This window comes from Camelus dromedarius, chromosome 3, assembly GCF_036321535.1.
Source record: "Camelus dromedarius isolate mCamDro1 chromosome 3, mCamDro1.pat, whole genome shotgun sequence".
Taxonomy (NCBI): domain Eukaryota; kingdom Metazoa; phylum Chordata; class Mammalia; order Artiodactyla; family Camelidae; genus Camelus; species Camelus dromedarius.
Window position 1 is genome coordinate 93,781,559 of NC_087438.1, and position 17,053 is coordinate 93,798,611.

Below are 17,053 nucleotides of genomic sequence, written 5' to 3' on the forward strand. Positions count from 1 at the left end.
GCAGAGCTTACATACGAACCCACGGCCCCCTGACTTGTAATCACTATGGCTCACTATGATTCACTGCCCCTCAAACGCGGGCAGAGGGGAGTGGTCCCCAAGCACCCCTCTTCATGCGCGCGGTTCATCTCTAGGAAGAGATGATGCCCCTGCCCGCGAAGTCCTTCTGCTCCACTGCCCAGGAGGGAGCCCAGCGTAGTCAGACCGTCGGCGAAGCTGCGACAACCGAGGCACGGACATCGAAGAGCGAACTCGAGGTGCAGCCTCCGCGCGGCGCCAGGCCGCCTATCTACCCCGCACAGGCGGGAAACGCCACACCTGGGCGCGGCTGACGCGGAAGGCGCGCAGAGCGGGGTCTGACAGCGCAGGGGCCTGCGGGGGCCTCGGGGGGCCTGCGGGGGCCTGCCCGGCTGCCAGGAGAATTTCCGGCCATTGAAGCTTCTGCGGGGCCTTCCGGGGCCGGACCTCTCCTGGGCCTGCGCAGGGGGGCCGGGCTATGCGGGACCGCCTGGGTAGTGGTTGGGAGCTGCCCGCACGGCCCCTGGCTCAGGGCCGGCCCGCAGAGAGGGGGCCGGGGCCGCGGGCGGCGGGCAGGCAGCGCGCCGGACAGCCCTCGGCCGGCGGCTATGGCGGCGGCGCTGGGGGTGCGGGGGGCGACGCGGTGCTGGTTTGTGGCGCTGCGGGGCTGGAGCCAGAGAGTCGCAGCCATGGTGAGTGCCGAGGGTCTGCGGTGCGGGAGGAGTGCAAGGCCTCGCCGTGCCGGCCGAGGGGCGGAGGGGCCCAGGCAGGCCCCGAAGTGGGCCGGGTCTTCGGGCGCCCACTTTGAGTAGCCACCTTCGGGCACCCGCACCTGTCCGACGCGCTGGTCGCAGATAAAAGTGGCCGCAGCGTCTTTTAGTTTCCCTTTGGCTTAAAATCCCAGTTTACGAAATTGCCAGCTGGAAAACAAGCGAGCACGACTTTTGTTTTTGTTTTGTTTTTTAAAGTGGTTGTGAAAATATTTCACTTGAGGTAACTTAAGGTGCTCATCGGTCCTCTGAGAGCAGGCACCGTCTCCCTCTCAGCGCGCTCGCTGTAAACGGGGGAGACTGAATCTCGAATTAACTCATATGTCTGAGTGTTAATCTTTTGGAGGAATTACTAATAAATTATCTTTTTGGTGACACTTCTTTCCTCTTTCGAGGGGCGTCCCGTCCTTTCCCTTGCTTTAGAAATTAGCATTTTGGGGGTAAGTTAACGTGACGGAAAGTTTTAGCATATAGCACCATCTAGTGGGAAAACGTTGCATTAAACTCACCATTTCATTTTCTTAAATTGCTCGTTATGAGCCCATTTGGCTATTTGAAATTCTTTTTTGGGGGGGGGGTTGCGGGGGTAATTTTATTTGGTCTATTTATTTATTTAAATAGAGGCACTGAGGATTGAACCTACGACCTTGTGCATGCTAAGCATGCACTCTACCACTGAGCTATACCCTCGCCCACTAAAATTCCTTAATAGAAGAAATCTAAAATAAATCGGTGATGGAGAGGATAAGCACTCTTCTTCGTGGGCATTAAGGTGAGAACACAAGTTGAGTGCTTACTGTCACCTAGGTGTGTCCCAAGTCATACTTCTACCACTCTAGGGTGCTGGTGCTCAAGTAAAAGTGCGGGATTTGGGGAGAAATGAATAAACAGATGTGATGGAGTGGCTGCCACGTGCCAGGCTCTATGCTGGCAGCCTTTACACTCAAGATATCTTTTAGCCTTTTAAAAACCTTGGCAGGTGGATATTGTGATAGTCCTACACAGACATGAGAACACTGCTTTTCAGGGAGGTTTAAGTGATTTATTCAGCATCCACAGCTGAAAGTTACAAAGCTAGGTCTTGAATCCAGATTACTCTCCAAATCCTGTGCGTTTCCCTGTCGTTCCCCACAACTCCTGCAGAAAAAAAATTAAGTCTGTCACAAAGTGTTCTGCAGAGGGTATTTCGCCAAGGGGGCCTTCTGTGTTGTGTAGGTGAAGTGACTCCATTTCACAGTACATGATCCCTGTTCCTGGGCAGACGTGTGATGAGCACAGAGTACGTATCATTGACCTCACTAGGAATGTGGATGGTGGAGAGCAGAAGAAAACAGCTCAGAGTGTGCTCCTTGTGGACTCCTGGTGACTGCTGCATTACCCAAAGCATGGTTACTAGTTTTCTTTGCAGCTACTCAATGATAGTTCTATTTCTTTTCCAAAATGCTCTAAGTTGACTTAAAATATTTAAGTGTTTAGTAGCAATTTTAGATTATTTCCTATAGTGGGTCTTTGTGTGACAATTTTCAGAACTGTCATTGTAAAACTAATGGATAGGTACTTTAGTTTTTAATAATAAATGGGTTTGATAAGAAGCCTTTAAAGTTGTTATTTAAGAGGTGTTGTCATTTTCTCTTTTGTTAGTTGTGGGGAAAGGTAGCTGACCTCATGAGGAAGAGGACCTAGAAAATTGACTCATTAGCATCCTTTCCCCCTCTTCATAGAATAAATTGTCTTCAAATGAGCTTACTTTACCTTATTACTTACATTGATGTCAATGATAAAGGGTTTTTGGATTTCTGACGTGGGAATGAGTTGCAGTTGCATGGTGGAGTCAGCTCAGCCCTCGGTTGCCCCTTTGATAAGGAGCCCTCACATTGGTTCAGTCTTTCTGGGTGCCGGTCCATCCCTCCCCTGACCCCCGGTAGCGCTGCCAGTGGGTAAGGCAGGAGGTGTTCGTTGGCACATAGGCCAGAATGAGAACAGAGCTCTTCTGACTTTTCCTGGAGTGTCCTTTTCTTCTCTCTGACATGCCGTTTAGAGTGCTTCCAGTTAACAAATAGCATGGGAAGAGTGGGCCTGATAACCAGCAGAACTCTGGGTTTGGGTACATCAGGGTGTGCTCCGGACTGGGCTGTGCTCTGGCCAGACTGTGGAGGGAGTTTGTCTTACTGGTGTTCTGAGAAAACTCTCTCCACCAAGGCAAGGCCTCGTGGCTTTTTACCTATAGTTCAAAGGGTCTGTGGACACCCAGAAGTTATTAGACAGAATTCCCTGTAAATGGGCATTTGTTTTTTCCTCTCTCGGGATTGGTTTTTGTTAAAATTGAAAAGCGATAGTCTAGTCATCAAACCATAAGAAAAGAGAACAAAAAGAAGAAAGAGGGAAAAAAAGAAGAGACCTACAAAAGATTGCTTTGGCTGTTCGGGGTCTTTTGTGGTTCCTTATAAATTTTGGAATTGTTCTAGTTCTGTGAGGAATGTCACGAGTAGTTTGATGGCGGTTGCGTTGGATCTGTGGGTTGCTTTGGGTAGTGTGGCCATTTTGATAGTGTTGATTCTTCCAATTCAAGAGCACAAGAAATCTTTCCATTTCTTTGCATCATTTTGGCTTTCAGAGTATAGGTAACCTCCTTGGTTAAGTTTATTTCTAGGTATTTTGTTGTTTTTGATGTAATGGAAATGTCTCTGCCAGTTATAAAATTCTGGTTTTTGAAGTGGAAAAAAAAAAGTGAATGAAGGGCCACAAGTGGCAAAAATATCCTTTTTATGGGTGAGTTGTATTCCATTATATATATGTATATGTGTGTGTGTATATATATATATATGTATATATGCTGCATCTCCGTTATCTATCTATTCAACTATTGATGTGCACTTAGGATGCTTCCATATCTTGGCAATTATAAATAATATTGCTGCTAATAGCAGGGTGTATGTATTTTTTGAATTGATTCTTATTTTGTGGTTGGCTTTATTTCTTTGATAACTATATAAGTTTAAAAAGCTAAAGCTCTAAACGTTCTTAGAAACAACGGACAGTACATATATGTAAATTAAAAAATATATGTGCAGTAAAAAAAAAAAAAGATATGTGAAGCCTTGAAAGACATAGAAGAAACTTAAAAGACATTACTAAATGAAACAAGCCAGTCTGAATAGGCTACAAACTGTACAATTCCAACCAAATGACATTCTAGAAATGGCACAGCTACAGAAACAATAGAAAGATCGTGGTTTCCAGGGGTTTGGGAAGAGGGAGGGAGGGAGGAATGAATAGATGGAGCACAAGGGATTTTTAAGGCAATGAACTTATTCTGTAGGCTACTATAGTGGTGGCTACATGTCATTATGCATTTGTCAAAATCCATAGAATATACAACATCAAGAGTGAACCCTAATGTAAACTCTAAATTTTGGTTGATAATAATGTTCCCATGTTGGTTCATCGATTGTACCAAATATGCCACACTGATGAGTGATGTTGAGTATAGGGGAGTATATATGTGTGGGTGGGGAGGGCTATGTGTGAACTCTTTGTATTTTCTGCTCAATTCTGTTGCAAACCTGAAACTGCTCTAAAAAAATAGAGTCTATCAAAATATGTCAAAAAAAAAAAAAAAAAAAAAGAAAAGCAATGGTGAACCCAGATAGTTGAGACCCACGTGATAAGGACTGAAGGTGCTAAGGTGGTGTGGGACCATCCAAAGAGCAGTAGACCAGCATTGAGAGCCCTGAGTTCTAATTGTGGTTTTGCCAATGGGCTTGGAGGGTTTCCTTGGGTGGGTGTGTTTCCTCAGTTTGCCAAGTCCTGGAATGCCGGCCGCTGGTGATGTTCTTTGGTGAGATGACCAAATGGACAATCTCAGCTGTGTCTAATAAACCAGTCCCTGAATTGTAAAGTTTGAAGCAGCTGTAAGGGATGATGAGCCCAGGTACCATGGAGGCAGTACAGAGCTAGCCTTGTTTTTGTCTGGTTTTTAAGAATTTTGTATTTTGAGAACAGAGGAACCAAAAATGGTGAGAAATTGTTGCCCTTAAGACTTTTTTTTCCTACATTTCTACGTAAGGTAAAGAGCTGTAAGTTTATTTGAATTTAATTAAGCCTCTACATTTACATTAAGTGTGTTCTTTTCAGTCAACAGATGCTCACTGGTTGACAGCAGAAGAGAGGAACCAAGTTATACTTGACCTTAAAGCAGCAGGATGGTCAGAATTAAGTGAGAGAGATGCAATCTACAAAGAGTTCTCTTTCAAAAATTTTAATCAGGTAATTATTACACATGCTTGCTAGTGCCGTGGTCTATTTTTATCACCTTAGGCTGTAATTCTTTCTCATACTATTGGTTGTCTGGTCCCATGTAGATCCAGGATCCAAGTCCTCCCTTCCTTAAGAATCCGATGATACTTACTCCATTCTTGTTGACTGTTACTACCACCCAGCTGGGCATTTCTCAGCTCTCGGGAAAGGAGGTGGTTGGTTATTTGGGATGTCACATTGTGAAACCAGTATTCCTTTGATTTGGTGTCGGTTATGAGATTAATTTTCTTTCAGATTGTAAATAACATTAAAAGAGAGTGTGAGCTTTTTATATTTATCAGAAGGAAGCATGAGTAAAAGCAGTTGAGAAACATACACCTGCTTGACTGATTTCCCCTACTTTTCTTGGATGGTTGTCAAGTTTTCGTTCTCCCTGTGCTTGTATTTCTGTCTCTAAATCATCTCCCAGGCTGCACCCTCTTCTCTGTTTGGCTCATTTTCTCCAAGCCCAATAGCCAGCCTTGGAAGCTTTTAAAAGGTGGCCTCGCTTTGGAGACTCAGCCCTCACAGGGTAACTGTTCCTTTAGGGCCCCACCCTGTTTAGAGAGTCATCTCCCATGACTTACCCTTCAGTTCCGACTCCATTGCATTTATATAAGGTCAGTGCTTTAGACTATTTCATGTTTGTTCAGTTAGTTTGGTAATCCTCTGGACAGATTTATTGTTTTTATTTATATTAGGTGTCAGCATCTAGAAGGCAGAGACCATGTTTGCTTAAATAACTCTCTATTGTACCTAACACAGTTCTGGGTACACACAAGCATTTGATAAATGCAGACATTGATTACAGTGTTTGCTAGTTTCTGGAAGGGTGTGTGAGGACCAGATTTTCACCAAAGAAACCTTCGACATGTTTTTCTAGTAAATGCCGTTGGCTCCACTGAGCTGCATGCCCTACTCTGCTCTCCATCCATCTGGCTGCCAGCCTTCTGCTGTGTCTCCAACTCCTGAGGGAACCTGGACCAAGCTGACTCCTTGTCCCTGCTGCCCCACGTGCTCGACGGCTCTTGTCAGGGGCTTAGCACTCTGTGGCTGGTGGCAGGGAATCCCATTGGTACAGTAAGCTTGTGTATAAGCTCTAGGTAGCATTTTCCAAGCTTATTAAAATTCTTACATGTGTACAGCCTGACTTCTTTAAGCCTGGGCTAATTTATTGGGCTTGAACATGTGGCTTAAAGTACTTGCGCAGCGTTGCCTCAGGCTCTGCCTGTGAGTCAGTCGTCCAGCCCCACTCTAACCTGGTGCTTAGGGTACTTTCAGAAATGGGAGGGAAGGGAAGCTGTGCAGGGCATCCTTGATTACTTGTGACGTTCTTCTCTAGGACATTTAGTTAACTTGACTTTTTTCATCCCCCCTTTCACTCAGCTTTTAGAAGAAAGAGGCAGATGACAAGAAAATCAACCCATGTCAGGGAATGTATTCAGAGAACCAGCACTGAGATTATATCCTGGGGTCAGTTTTCCAGCCAGGCTCCCAAGACTTCTGCATGGACGGTGGCCTCTAATGGCAGCTGATGTCGTGACAACTCTCAGTGTCCACCAGCCAGAGACCACCAGGAACACACCAGTAGTGGAGCAGGTTGGGCTGATGGCTTGTTGCAGTGAGGGAGAAGGCACACTGTAGGGAACTGTGAGGTGTCTCAGAAAGACGATGTTGCAAAGACTGACTACAGGATTTGGGCTTGTGGTAGTGATTTGGGAGTTTTTAAGGCATCAGGGCTTGGCTCTGGATTGGATGCTGTCAGAAAAAGGGTTTTTCTATGATTCACTATTTTAATAAACCTTACCTACAGGGAGAACGGACTAAAGTGGGGACAAAGCTGAAATCGGTAAAGAAGCAACAGTCACTGATTAACCGAGAGAGCAGGGTGTTCATATTTTGTCTGTGTTGAGATATCGTTGCGGAATGTATCTGTAATACTCTGTATTACACTACATTGTTGTAATGGTTACAGTAATTGTGACAGGAGTGGTCTTGTTTTTGTCTTAATTCTTCATGGTCACAGAGTGGCCTTGTCTGAAGTTGATGTTTATGTTCAACAGCAAAGCCTAGGTGTGAGAGCCAGGCCCTAGCAACCCCGAGGCCCAGGTGATAGGCCAGGCCAGGTGGCTCCCAGGTGGCAGGGGCTGCTTTTCTCTTTTTCACAACCAGTGTGTAGACTTCTGACGCTCTGACACTGATAGAGCCTCACTTATCTTTGATTTAGGACTGAAAAGGTATTGTTTTTTATTACAAAGCAATGATAGAAAATGTTAAAATAGGATGGCTCAAATAAAAGATTTTCCCATTGCAACTGCTTTCATCTTTTTTTTCTTTTCTAGTCTTTCTTCATATGTACATGGAAATAATTTAACTTCACAGGTAGTGATAAGTCATGAGGAAGAATAAAGTAGGACATTGAATGGAGAATGATGGGGGTGGAGCACACTTTTTAAGACAGACTGAGCTGGAAAGGCCTCTTTGGGGAGGGGACATCTGAGGCTGGAAAGGCCTCTTTGGGGAGGGGACATCTGAGGCTGGAAAGGCCTCTTTGGGGAGGGGACATCTGAGGCTGGAGCTCACATGTTAAGGCCTGAAGGAAGAGCGTTGCAGGTGCAGAAAGCAGTGAGTACAGGGTTCCTGGAGCAGGAGTGATCTCAGCAACTGAGGGAGCGCCAGGAGGCCATTGCTTGGGTTGGGAAGAGAGAAGAGGCTGAGGAGAGGGAGGGCCCGGAGCAATGCAGTCTTGTCGCTGGGGCCAGGAGTCTGGGTTTTATCGTGTGAAGGAAAGCTCGTGGAGGATTTCAAGTAGAGAAGTGTTGTGATTTGGTTTATGTTCTAGAAAGATCACCCTGCTGTCTGCTGTGTACTGATGGTGGGAGGGCGAGAGTGGAAGTGGGCAGATGGCGTGGGTTGCCGTCATGGGAGACTTGGCAAGAGATGGCGGGAGACTGAGGTAGCAGTGGGATGGAGAGAAATATGGGGTTCCTCATTTATTTTGAAGATAGAGCTGTCAAGATTTGCTGTTACATTGGATAGAGGGCAAGGGGAGGGTCAAGGATGATCCTAAGGATTGGTTCAAGCTGTAGGGTAAAGGGTGGTGCTGTTGGTATTATTTCCTTAGCTGGGGAGTGGGGTGGAGGGCAGGGTGGGGACTTCAGACTCCTGTTTTGGACATGTCAGTTTCAGGTACTGATTAGTCATCTGTGTAGTGATAACAGATCAGCAGTTGGGCACATGAGGTCAGAGTTCAGGCTGGAGGTAACAGTTTGAGAGCTGTCAGAGGGGATAGTGGTGAGCGCACAGACCCAGATCAGCAAGAGAGGACAGGAGGGAATGGCAGGTGGAGGCACAGGCGTCAGATGCCTGTTGTGACAGGAAAGAAGGCTGGGTGTATGTGTCCAGATGCAGGTCGGGTGCTGTGTTTGTCCAGAGAGGAAGAGGTGGTTCTCTTCTACTTGCTTCCTTTTTTTTTTCAGTGAGGTCATCAATTGGGAATGAGTTGGGTGGGAGGGAAGAGCATTGGAGATGTGGAAAGATAGGATAAGGGGTGAAATAGTCCTCTTAGAGACTGAGACAGTGAAGGAACTGGTGAAATGTGGTCGATTGCTGGACAGTTCTCAGTGTCACTGGAGATTTATGGTCAGATATTTAAAGTGAAGATTTTGTGTGTTTTGTCTAACCACGTTCCGCTGCTTGGACACAAGCTTGGAGTAGGTGCAGGGCTGCGCTTAACAAGGGCTGAGCTTTTGCCAGATGAGTGCAACGGAGGAATGGGGGAAAGGGAGCTAGGGGTGTGTGCAAGGAGGGAATCAAAACATTGGACCTTGAGTCTCAGCTGGTGAGGAGGGAAGTGTGGCTGTGAGGTAGGAGTGTCAGTTAATATAGTCTTTTTGGAGGGCACTTGAGCAATGTCTGTCAACTTTTAAAATACACAAACCTGTTTTCCTAATCTAGGAATTTATCTTTTATGTGTAGTCCCCCATCTACTCAGAATGGATATGTGATGGCGTCCGGTGTAGCCCTGTGGGCCTATCATTTTTTATTGTGAGCGGGCATTTCCATGTGCACGTGTGCACCTCGCTAAGACCATGTCTCCCTGGCTGCAGCCCTGCCCTCAGCAGGAGTTAGGGGAGGCCCGCTGTGCTCCACGTGCTCTGGGCAGCAGCAGCAGCCCTCCTGGCCTCAGCTCTGTACACCGGAGGGAGCCGTGGTCTGAACTGATGCCCCCTCCCTTGAGAGAGTACAACCCATACTGGGTGTTAACAGGTTTTTTTTCCCTAGTCTTTGCTGAACGCATAGGTAATATGTTCCATTTTCTTCGTTAAGTAGTATATGAACATTTTTCAATTCTTTACATAGTCTTGTCATTTTACTTACAATAAATCTTCAGGAGTAAGATTATACTTGCTGGGTGTTACAGTTTTTAAGTGGTTTGCTTATACAGTTGTGTAAAATGGTATCGTAAGTTTGCTTTAGAATTAATTTCTTTCATTACTTTAGAAATTGAACCATACACTTTAGAAACGTTTTCATTTGACTCTGGATAAAAAACCCATTTCTCAAAGCCTTGGGTTATTCTGGGTTTTACTATCCGAAGTAGCTAGTAAAATATGTTTGAACTTTTTTCCTCTTGGAGGTTTTATTCCAAGATACAGTTACTTCCAAATAGTCCACGTGCATTTGATAGCTCAGATTGGTGCACATTCTTGGAGATTATGAATGTGAAAATTCCCAAGGGATTCTAAGGTAGATGAAGTGGCCATGGGTTTTGGTTGCTGTCATCCCATTGCTTGTCCTTGGTGGCAGGGCGAAGGCAGTGGTAAGACTCAGTGAGCATTCAGAGTATGGCGGTGCCAGGACTGAGGCAGGAAGTTTCGACACTTGGAGCACTTGGATCAGATAGGGTGGGGTTGGCCTCTGAAAGGCGTTTTGCTTTTTTTCTGTTCATGTAGACATAAGGAGGGAGAGGTTTCTAAGTGACACATAAACGTATTCTTAGGTGTTTGGCAACTGCAGGGTGACTGCATTGAAAGAACAAAATGTCGGTTAGAAATGTGGGTGTGAGCTTTCCATAAAGATACATTTTGTTAGGTATTGTCATGTGGGGACAAGTGGGAAGCTTACAAAATTAGAGGAAATTTTATGCTTTGGAAGCAGGTATAGAAGGTGAGGCTTTGGAAGTAGGAAACAGCTACTCCAGATGCCAGCAGTTAGAGCCCTCCAGGGCAGCCACCCAGGTGGGCTAGGTGGCATCACAACCTCCTGGGAAGGCTGTCTCTATTCTGTCACTGCTGGATACTGGACCACTGTTGTTCAGCATGGAAACAAACTGAATATCAAGAATAAGTAAGAGCGGAAGCGGGGCACCTGACCTGGTGTGGTACCTTTTGGGTGAATAAAGAATTCTGAGTGGAGGAATTAAGGAATTTCCACTTGGTAATAGAGAACACCTTTTGATTCCCAAGAAGGGGATTGGGCTTGGTGAGAAAGAACTGTCATTCTCTGCATTCCTGGAGGGGTACTTCATCTGTCCTTCCTTAGGTAGGTCTGCCCGTGGGGCATTCGATTTTGTTAGATGAAATCTTACGAACTGGCTGATACTCAGCCAGATTTGACCTACAAAAATGACACTTTTGCATGGTTCAATCTACTAGCTTGTCCAAGTGTACTACCTCTTGCAGGGCAAGGTCCAAGCTCTGTTTTGTATCTTGCTCATCACATTTTGCTTATTGTAACTACTGCCATTGAAAGATTTCTGGAGCTGGCCTGGAAAGGAACTTCTGAATGGTGCAGGCTGCGGCGGTGGTGGTTGGAGTGGGCTTCTGTGCCTCCAGCAGCAGCAGCACCATATGTGACTTTGGGGTTTATAAAATGTTTCTGTTCCTGTGCCTGGAGTTCCTGCTGTAGAGCAGTTGAAAGTTACTGTCGCTGACTTACTTTATAAAGATGTTTTATTGAGGAATTTGATAATAGGCTTATGGTTCACATTTTGAAACACTTAACTGAAGTCAAAAGCTTGATGATACCAGAAGACAAACCACTGTTAAGAAAAACAGCTGTCTTCACAGGACATGGGTGAGGAGGGGGTCTCAGCAGCTCTCATTTGTGAACGAATTTGTCCGTTTGGGTTTGATTGTTCATTGTGCACCAAGTCTTGGTGCACGTTAAAGTTATGAGTCAGTCATGCAAAATTTAAAGGCCGCATCTGAGCACTCTTGAAAGTGGCTGTTCACTGCCTGTTGAGGGTGGGGAAACACGCTCAGTGAGGATGTTCCTAAGACTTCAGATCATGCAGGTTAGAAAGTGTCATTTTGCTTTTAAAATTTAGGCTGATGTCTGTGTGTCTGGGAGCCAGGTGAAGTGAAAACTTGTCTAGTTAGCATACCGGTAGCTTGCTTTTAACATGTGTCTGCTCATGAGCTTCGTTAGCCAGATAGAAACCTGAGAGAGCGTCCATGGTTGTCATTGCCTTGGAGAGTAGAGACGCGCACACTTTACTAAAGTTCCCGTAAAAAATGAGACACTAATAAGGATATTATGCTGGCGTTCCCTTTGAAATTATTCTTGGGGTCCCAGGAAGCCCTGGGTAGGATGTGCTGTGATCAGGTCCCACCAGGCTGGGACACTGGTGTTGGTGTCCACCAGGGTAGGGAAATTAGAGCCTAAAATGCTGTCATTCAGAGTCTTCTGCTGTTTATGTCATAGAATAGGTTTAAACCTGGTGTGTATTCGTGAAAACACATGCGAGAGATAGACGAGGGGAAATGTAAAACAGGTGTAAAAAATGCAAATGTGACACCACATTGCAGTGTGGAAATGCTGTGGTCATTACACCGCCCTTTAATAAAAATGGACTTTTAACTGCATCGTTTTTTCTTAGTCGTATAGTAAATCTTCTGTTTACACAACTTAGCCTGAGTATTTTGTAAAAGTCAAACAGCCAAGAAATATAATTTCCTCAAAAGTCTTTGTCTTGCCCTTTTACAGATGGCGTAAAATCAGGTGTGTAAAAAATAAAAAGCAGTTTGAGCTGACGTGAAAGGTATTTCAGATTTATGCTTTGCAGATGATATTGGTATGATTAATGCATTCATTGCTTTTTTTTATTGCTTTTCACAGATAATGTACATGATGCATGGAAAATGTTGTGGGTTTAAATCTTTGCCAGGTTTAGACTGTGAATATCAACAGATGTTATCATATAAGTACTATAATTATTATAAAATAAAAAATTTGTCATGAAATGCATTGACATAAATTTCATTTATGTAAATTGCTTTCATTAGTATAAAACCTTAGTGTAGCTGTTATGGTTTGGGAAGCATTTTAGATGAGATTAGCTTGGTATAATGTGGTCACAAATGGGTTGCTTTAAATTTAACTGACAAGAAAATAACACTCAAAAGTTAGGAAATTACTGAGGCATTTGTTTCAGCCTGCATTGCTGGTACCGCTTAAGTAGGTTGAATACGAATGAGTAACAATGGATTGCTGGCTCGATAATTACAAAAAATAATTTAAAGGAGACATTAAATAATAACTTAAAAGTATTTTGGTCTTGCTCTTTTCTGTTTCTGTTTTTCTTTGGTATGCCAGTCCATTGCTTCAGTACAGCCATTATCAGTAGTGTTCAGGTTTGCACAGCAAGAGTTTTGTAAATAGAGTTTTGGTGCATTAGGGCCATGACATAGAAACTTGAATTCGGCTGTTCCAAAATACGACCTTGGGTGCCTGATGGAGAGGCTTTATCAGCTAGTCAGCTCTTCCGAGCAGCAAATTCAATGCTGCACTTTTGTTCTGTGGCCGGATGGTGACCAGTATCTCTCTGACCTCAGGAAGGATTCGGCCTCACCAGTCTGGACACGTGGGTGGGGGTCTTCTTCCCTGGCTCCGAGCTCTCTGTGTTCTGCTCTTTTCTCTACATTCTTTTAAACAAATCAAAGCAGTACATCCTCTCCCTTGTTTGGCAGATAATTTGCCATCATATTGCTCTTCTGATCCAGGCTGGAATGAGCCATCCTAATTAATTCACTAAAATTAGTTCACTGAATTTTGCAGATGGATGTGGAACCAGGCTGAGATCATCGGATTGCTGGTGGTCCCATGGGGTCATGTCACAGATACGAGATGCCAGTCTTATCTCTTGTTCCCATGGCACCGTTTTTAGATCCTACTGTGATACAGAAAGATGTTTTCATTTTTATTTTTAAACTTTTTTCCCCAAGAGATATGTTGTTTCCCAACTGCTTGTTGGATTACTTTTCTGCCTTAAATGGATTTGACAGTACCTCCCTGAGAAAGGAACGGTTTGTCACCTAAAACAGACAAATCTGTCCTGGTGTAGGAACAGCCCTGGTATCACTGTTGAGCAAGCAGAGGTCGTTTGATTGTATCATTGAAATCAGTCCTATCAGAACAGCAGACACTGTTAATGAATCAGTTTGCTTCTGTGCCCTCAGCCAGCAAGGCAGGCTTGTGGCCTTCTACCATATCATTCAGCACACCGGCTTCAAACGCCCTGTCCTCACCATCGTAAGCCTGGTGGTGGACGTGCACCAGGTGCCTGGAGCAGATCCAGGTGGGGCTGGGCTGGGAGCCACGTGGTCTCCCCACTGACAGCCGGAGAGTCCGGCTCAGTCAGGACCAGTGAGTGTAGTGAGATCCTTGAGCTGTAGCCACTGAGAGGCTAGCCTCGCTCTGGGCCCAAGGCATGGAGGGATGAGGCTGCAAAGTGCCTGATTCCATCTCTGCCAGAGGAGTTCCCAGTCTTACCGGGGAGGTGGTGGCACATCTGAATTGTACAAGATTATTTTTTATGTTGCCACGCTAATCAAGCACTAAAATATGAAGTGCTAATAAGCCGAAGGAGGTGCACGTTAGGATGGCTGCCTGGAGAGGGAGAGGGAGTTTTCAGTTGATCCTCAAAGGTCTGATAGGTTTTTTCTGAGGGAAGGAGCTCAGGGGGAGGGGTGAGCAGGTGGCATAGGTCAGGGAGAGGGAGAAAGAGGGCACATCTTATTTGTAACGTGTTGGGGATATGAGGGCCCTGAGACTGGTTCACTGAGCTGGGCAGGGTGGGTCCTTTTGTGCTCGCTCCCAGGGTTTAGCATGCCTCAGGTTTAGAGTATCTGAAGGCAAACTCTTGTGTTTCTATCTTTCCTACAAGAAAATTTCCTGAAAGAAACTTGTAAGTTTCTCCCGGAAACTTGCTTGTTTGTCTCAGTAGCACCACCATCCTCTCAAGTACCCAGACCTGAAACTGAAGAGTTACCCTGATGATCAGTCACCAGGAACTGGTGCGTCTTCCTTTAGTGCCTTTCACCAAGACTGTGCTTCTGGTCTGGTGCACCTCCGCTCCCCTTGCCTTCCTGTAGGTGCTTCCTGACAGCTGTTTACCTCTAGCTCCTCTGTCTTCACTGGCTTGTGTGCCGCTTTGTTGTCACCAAGTTGGTCTTTGCTCAGAAACTCGCAGTTCCTTCATGTTACGCCTTGTAAGACATCATCTCCTGAGGTTTTCAAAGCCACCCAGTCTCTAACCCTACTCTCATTACTACTCTGCTAGAGGCCTCTTTACTCTGTTAGAGATTAGAACTGTAAGACACCCGAGAGGTCACCTCATCTTCCCTTTCCCTGGAGAGGCAGGGAAACCAAGTACAGGGGAGCAAAAACATTAGTGGCATGCTGGAACTGGAGCCAACACCCTCAGTATTTCTGTTCAGTTCTTTCCTTACCTTTATTAAAGCTGCTCTACCCGCCCTACTGCCATGCTCCACCCCACCTACACCTATTCCACCCCATCTGTCCACATGCCACCCACTTCTAAAAGTGTTTTTGGACTCTTGTGTACTTGATTGCTTGGTAATAAATAATTAATGGGTAATAAACCCATTTCTTGGTAATAAACAATTAGCGTACACTTCCTGCAGGCAAGACACTGTGCTAGACATGGAGGGTGAAGAGGTAAGCAAAGCAGATATTGTCCCCATTTTCATGGTGCTTACAGTAGAGCTGGGAAGGGAGAGCATAAACAAAGAAAATAATAAATACGTAATTGCCACTTATGGTGAGTGCCATGAAGAAAAACCCTAATAGCTAATACTTAATGTACATTCAAACGTGGGGCCAGGCACTGTCTTCTAAGGACTTTACATGTATTGATTCATTTAGTCCTCCCGACCCCCAGTCTTCACAGAGAATATTTACCTCATTTTGTACATAAGGATACAAAGTTTAGATTAAGTGACTTGCCAAAGGTCCCAAAGCTACTAAGTGGTGGAATTGGGATTTGACCCCGGGCAATCCCTACCATTTGCCAGCGTGGATGCTCCTTCTCTAGCACAGGTGAGTGTCGTGAGGGAGAGTAATGGGGAGACCGAATGCAGCTGGAGGAGAGCCGTCAGGGAAGGCCCCCTCTAAGGAACTAATAAACTGATGCATTTTCTTTCTTTTTTGTCCTTTGTCCATTGAGGCTTTTTTCCCCCACCCTTTTTTTGCATGTATGTATTATATCCCTAGGAAGAGAATCCCAGGGTTTTCCCTCTTACATTTTTTATTTCGCTTCCTTTTGGTCCATGGTGCCAGCTGAGGTTGTCAGTGCAGTGAAACCAAATGGGCGGGCTGCCATTTTTGTAGATCTTCGAGTTGCGTATCAAATCTGGGGCTGATCATCACACACATGTTACACTTGCCCGTTGAGGTTCACAACAGTTTTCTCCAACTCTGATCATCAGTGATTTCAAATTTGCCAATGGGACTATGTTTCCTTATCACAGTTAGAAATTGGTTGATAACTCTGGAGCACAGTCTAATAAGAACCTGGCATTTATATCTCTTTTTGGCATTGTTGATGTTTTTGAGAGCATCAGACAGGACTTTCATGTGTACCATTATGGTGGCACAGAAAGATGACTGGAATAGGACGAGGGGTGTCAGGGGGGTGAGCATGGTGTTAAGGGAAATGAGCTGGCTGCTGGGAGACTTAGAGGATGAAGTGGAGGTGGGAGGGGGCAAAAGTCACATGAAGAGAATAGTAAGAAGGCTGTTGCATTCATCCAGGTGAGACATCAGCAGGAGATTGTGGACTCGGTAGTGACAGAGGGGAAGCAGAGGGGTGTAGACGTTAGAGCTGTTTTTAGAAGTTTACGTGGGCAGGAACCAGTGGTGCGACGCATAACTTATAGGAAATACAAATGTAAAGAGAAAATCCAAGTTTCTCTAACTAGGGAGGAGTGGTGACGGGTGGTGAGGAAGAAGAGCAGGAGGTGTTAAGAATGACTTTCAGGTTTAGGACCCAAGGAACTGGGTGGTCAGTAGGGACATTTTCTGAGCTGGGGAGATGTGGGAAAGGAATAGGATTGGGGTGCAGAGAATAAGATGCCTGGTTTGGATATTGATTTTTTTGATAATTTTTTTTATTGAAGTACAGTCAGTTACAATGTATCAATTTCTGGTGTACAGCACCATGTCCCAGCCATGCATATACATACATATATTCATTTTCATATTCTTTTTCATTAAAGGTTATTACAAGATATTGAATATAGTTCCCTGTGCTATACAGAAGAAACTTGTTTTTAAATCTATTTTTATATATAGCGGCTAACATTTGCAAATCTCAAAGTCCCAAATTTATGCCTTCCCACCCCCTTTCCCCCGGTAACCATAAGGTTGTTTACCATGTCTCAAGTCTGTTCATAGTGTCCTTTTTTCCTTTTTTTTTTTTTTCCAGATTCCACATATGAGTGATATCATATGGTATTTTTCTTTCTGTTTCTGGCTTACTTCACTTGGAATGACATTCTCCAGGTCCATCCATGTTGCTGCAAATGGCATTATTTTATTCTTTTTTATGGCTGAGTAGTATCCCATTGTATAAATATACCACAACTTCTTCATCCAGTCATCTGTTGATGGACATTTAGGGTCTTCCATGTCTTGACTATTGTATATAGTGCTGCTGTGAACAT

The 17,053-nt window shown here is 44.9% G+C and overlaps 1 protein-coding gene and 1 pseudogene across 1 annotated transcript in view; one reads left to right on the forward strand and one right to left on the reverse strand.

The window, feature by feature from the left end:
• Positions 1-574: 574 nt before the first annotated feature.
• PCBD2 (pterin-4 alpha-carbinolamine dehydratase 2) overlaps positions 575-17,053 on the forward strand; it is a 45,010-nt gene continuing 28,531 nt past the window's right edge. Inside the window, exons 1-2 of the mRNA XM_010981647.3 lie at positions 575-710; positions 4,923-5,054. Coding sequence (XP_010979949.3) covers positions 627-710; positions 4,923-5,054 — 216 coding nt within the window. The 5' untranslated portion in view covers positions 575-626. The remainder of the gene's footprint in view (positions 711-4,922; positions 5,055-17,053) is intronic.
• On the reverse strand, positions 15,612-15,974 carry LOC135321004 (small ribosomal subunit protein uS8-like; annotated as a pseudogene).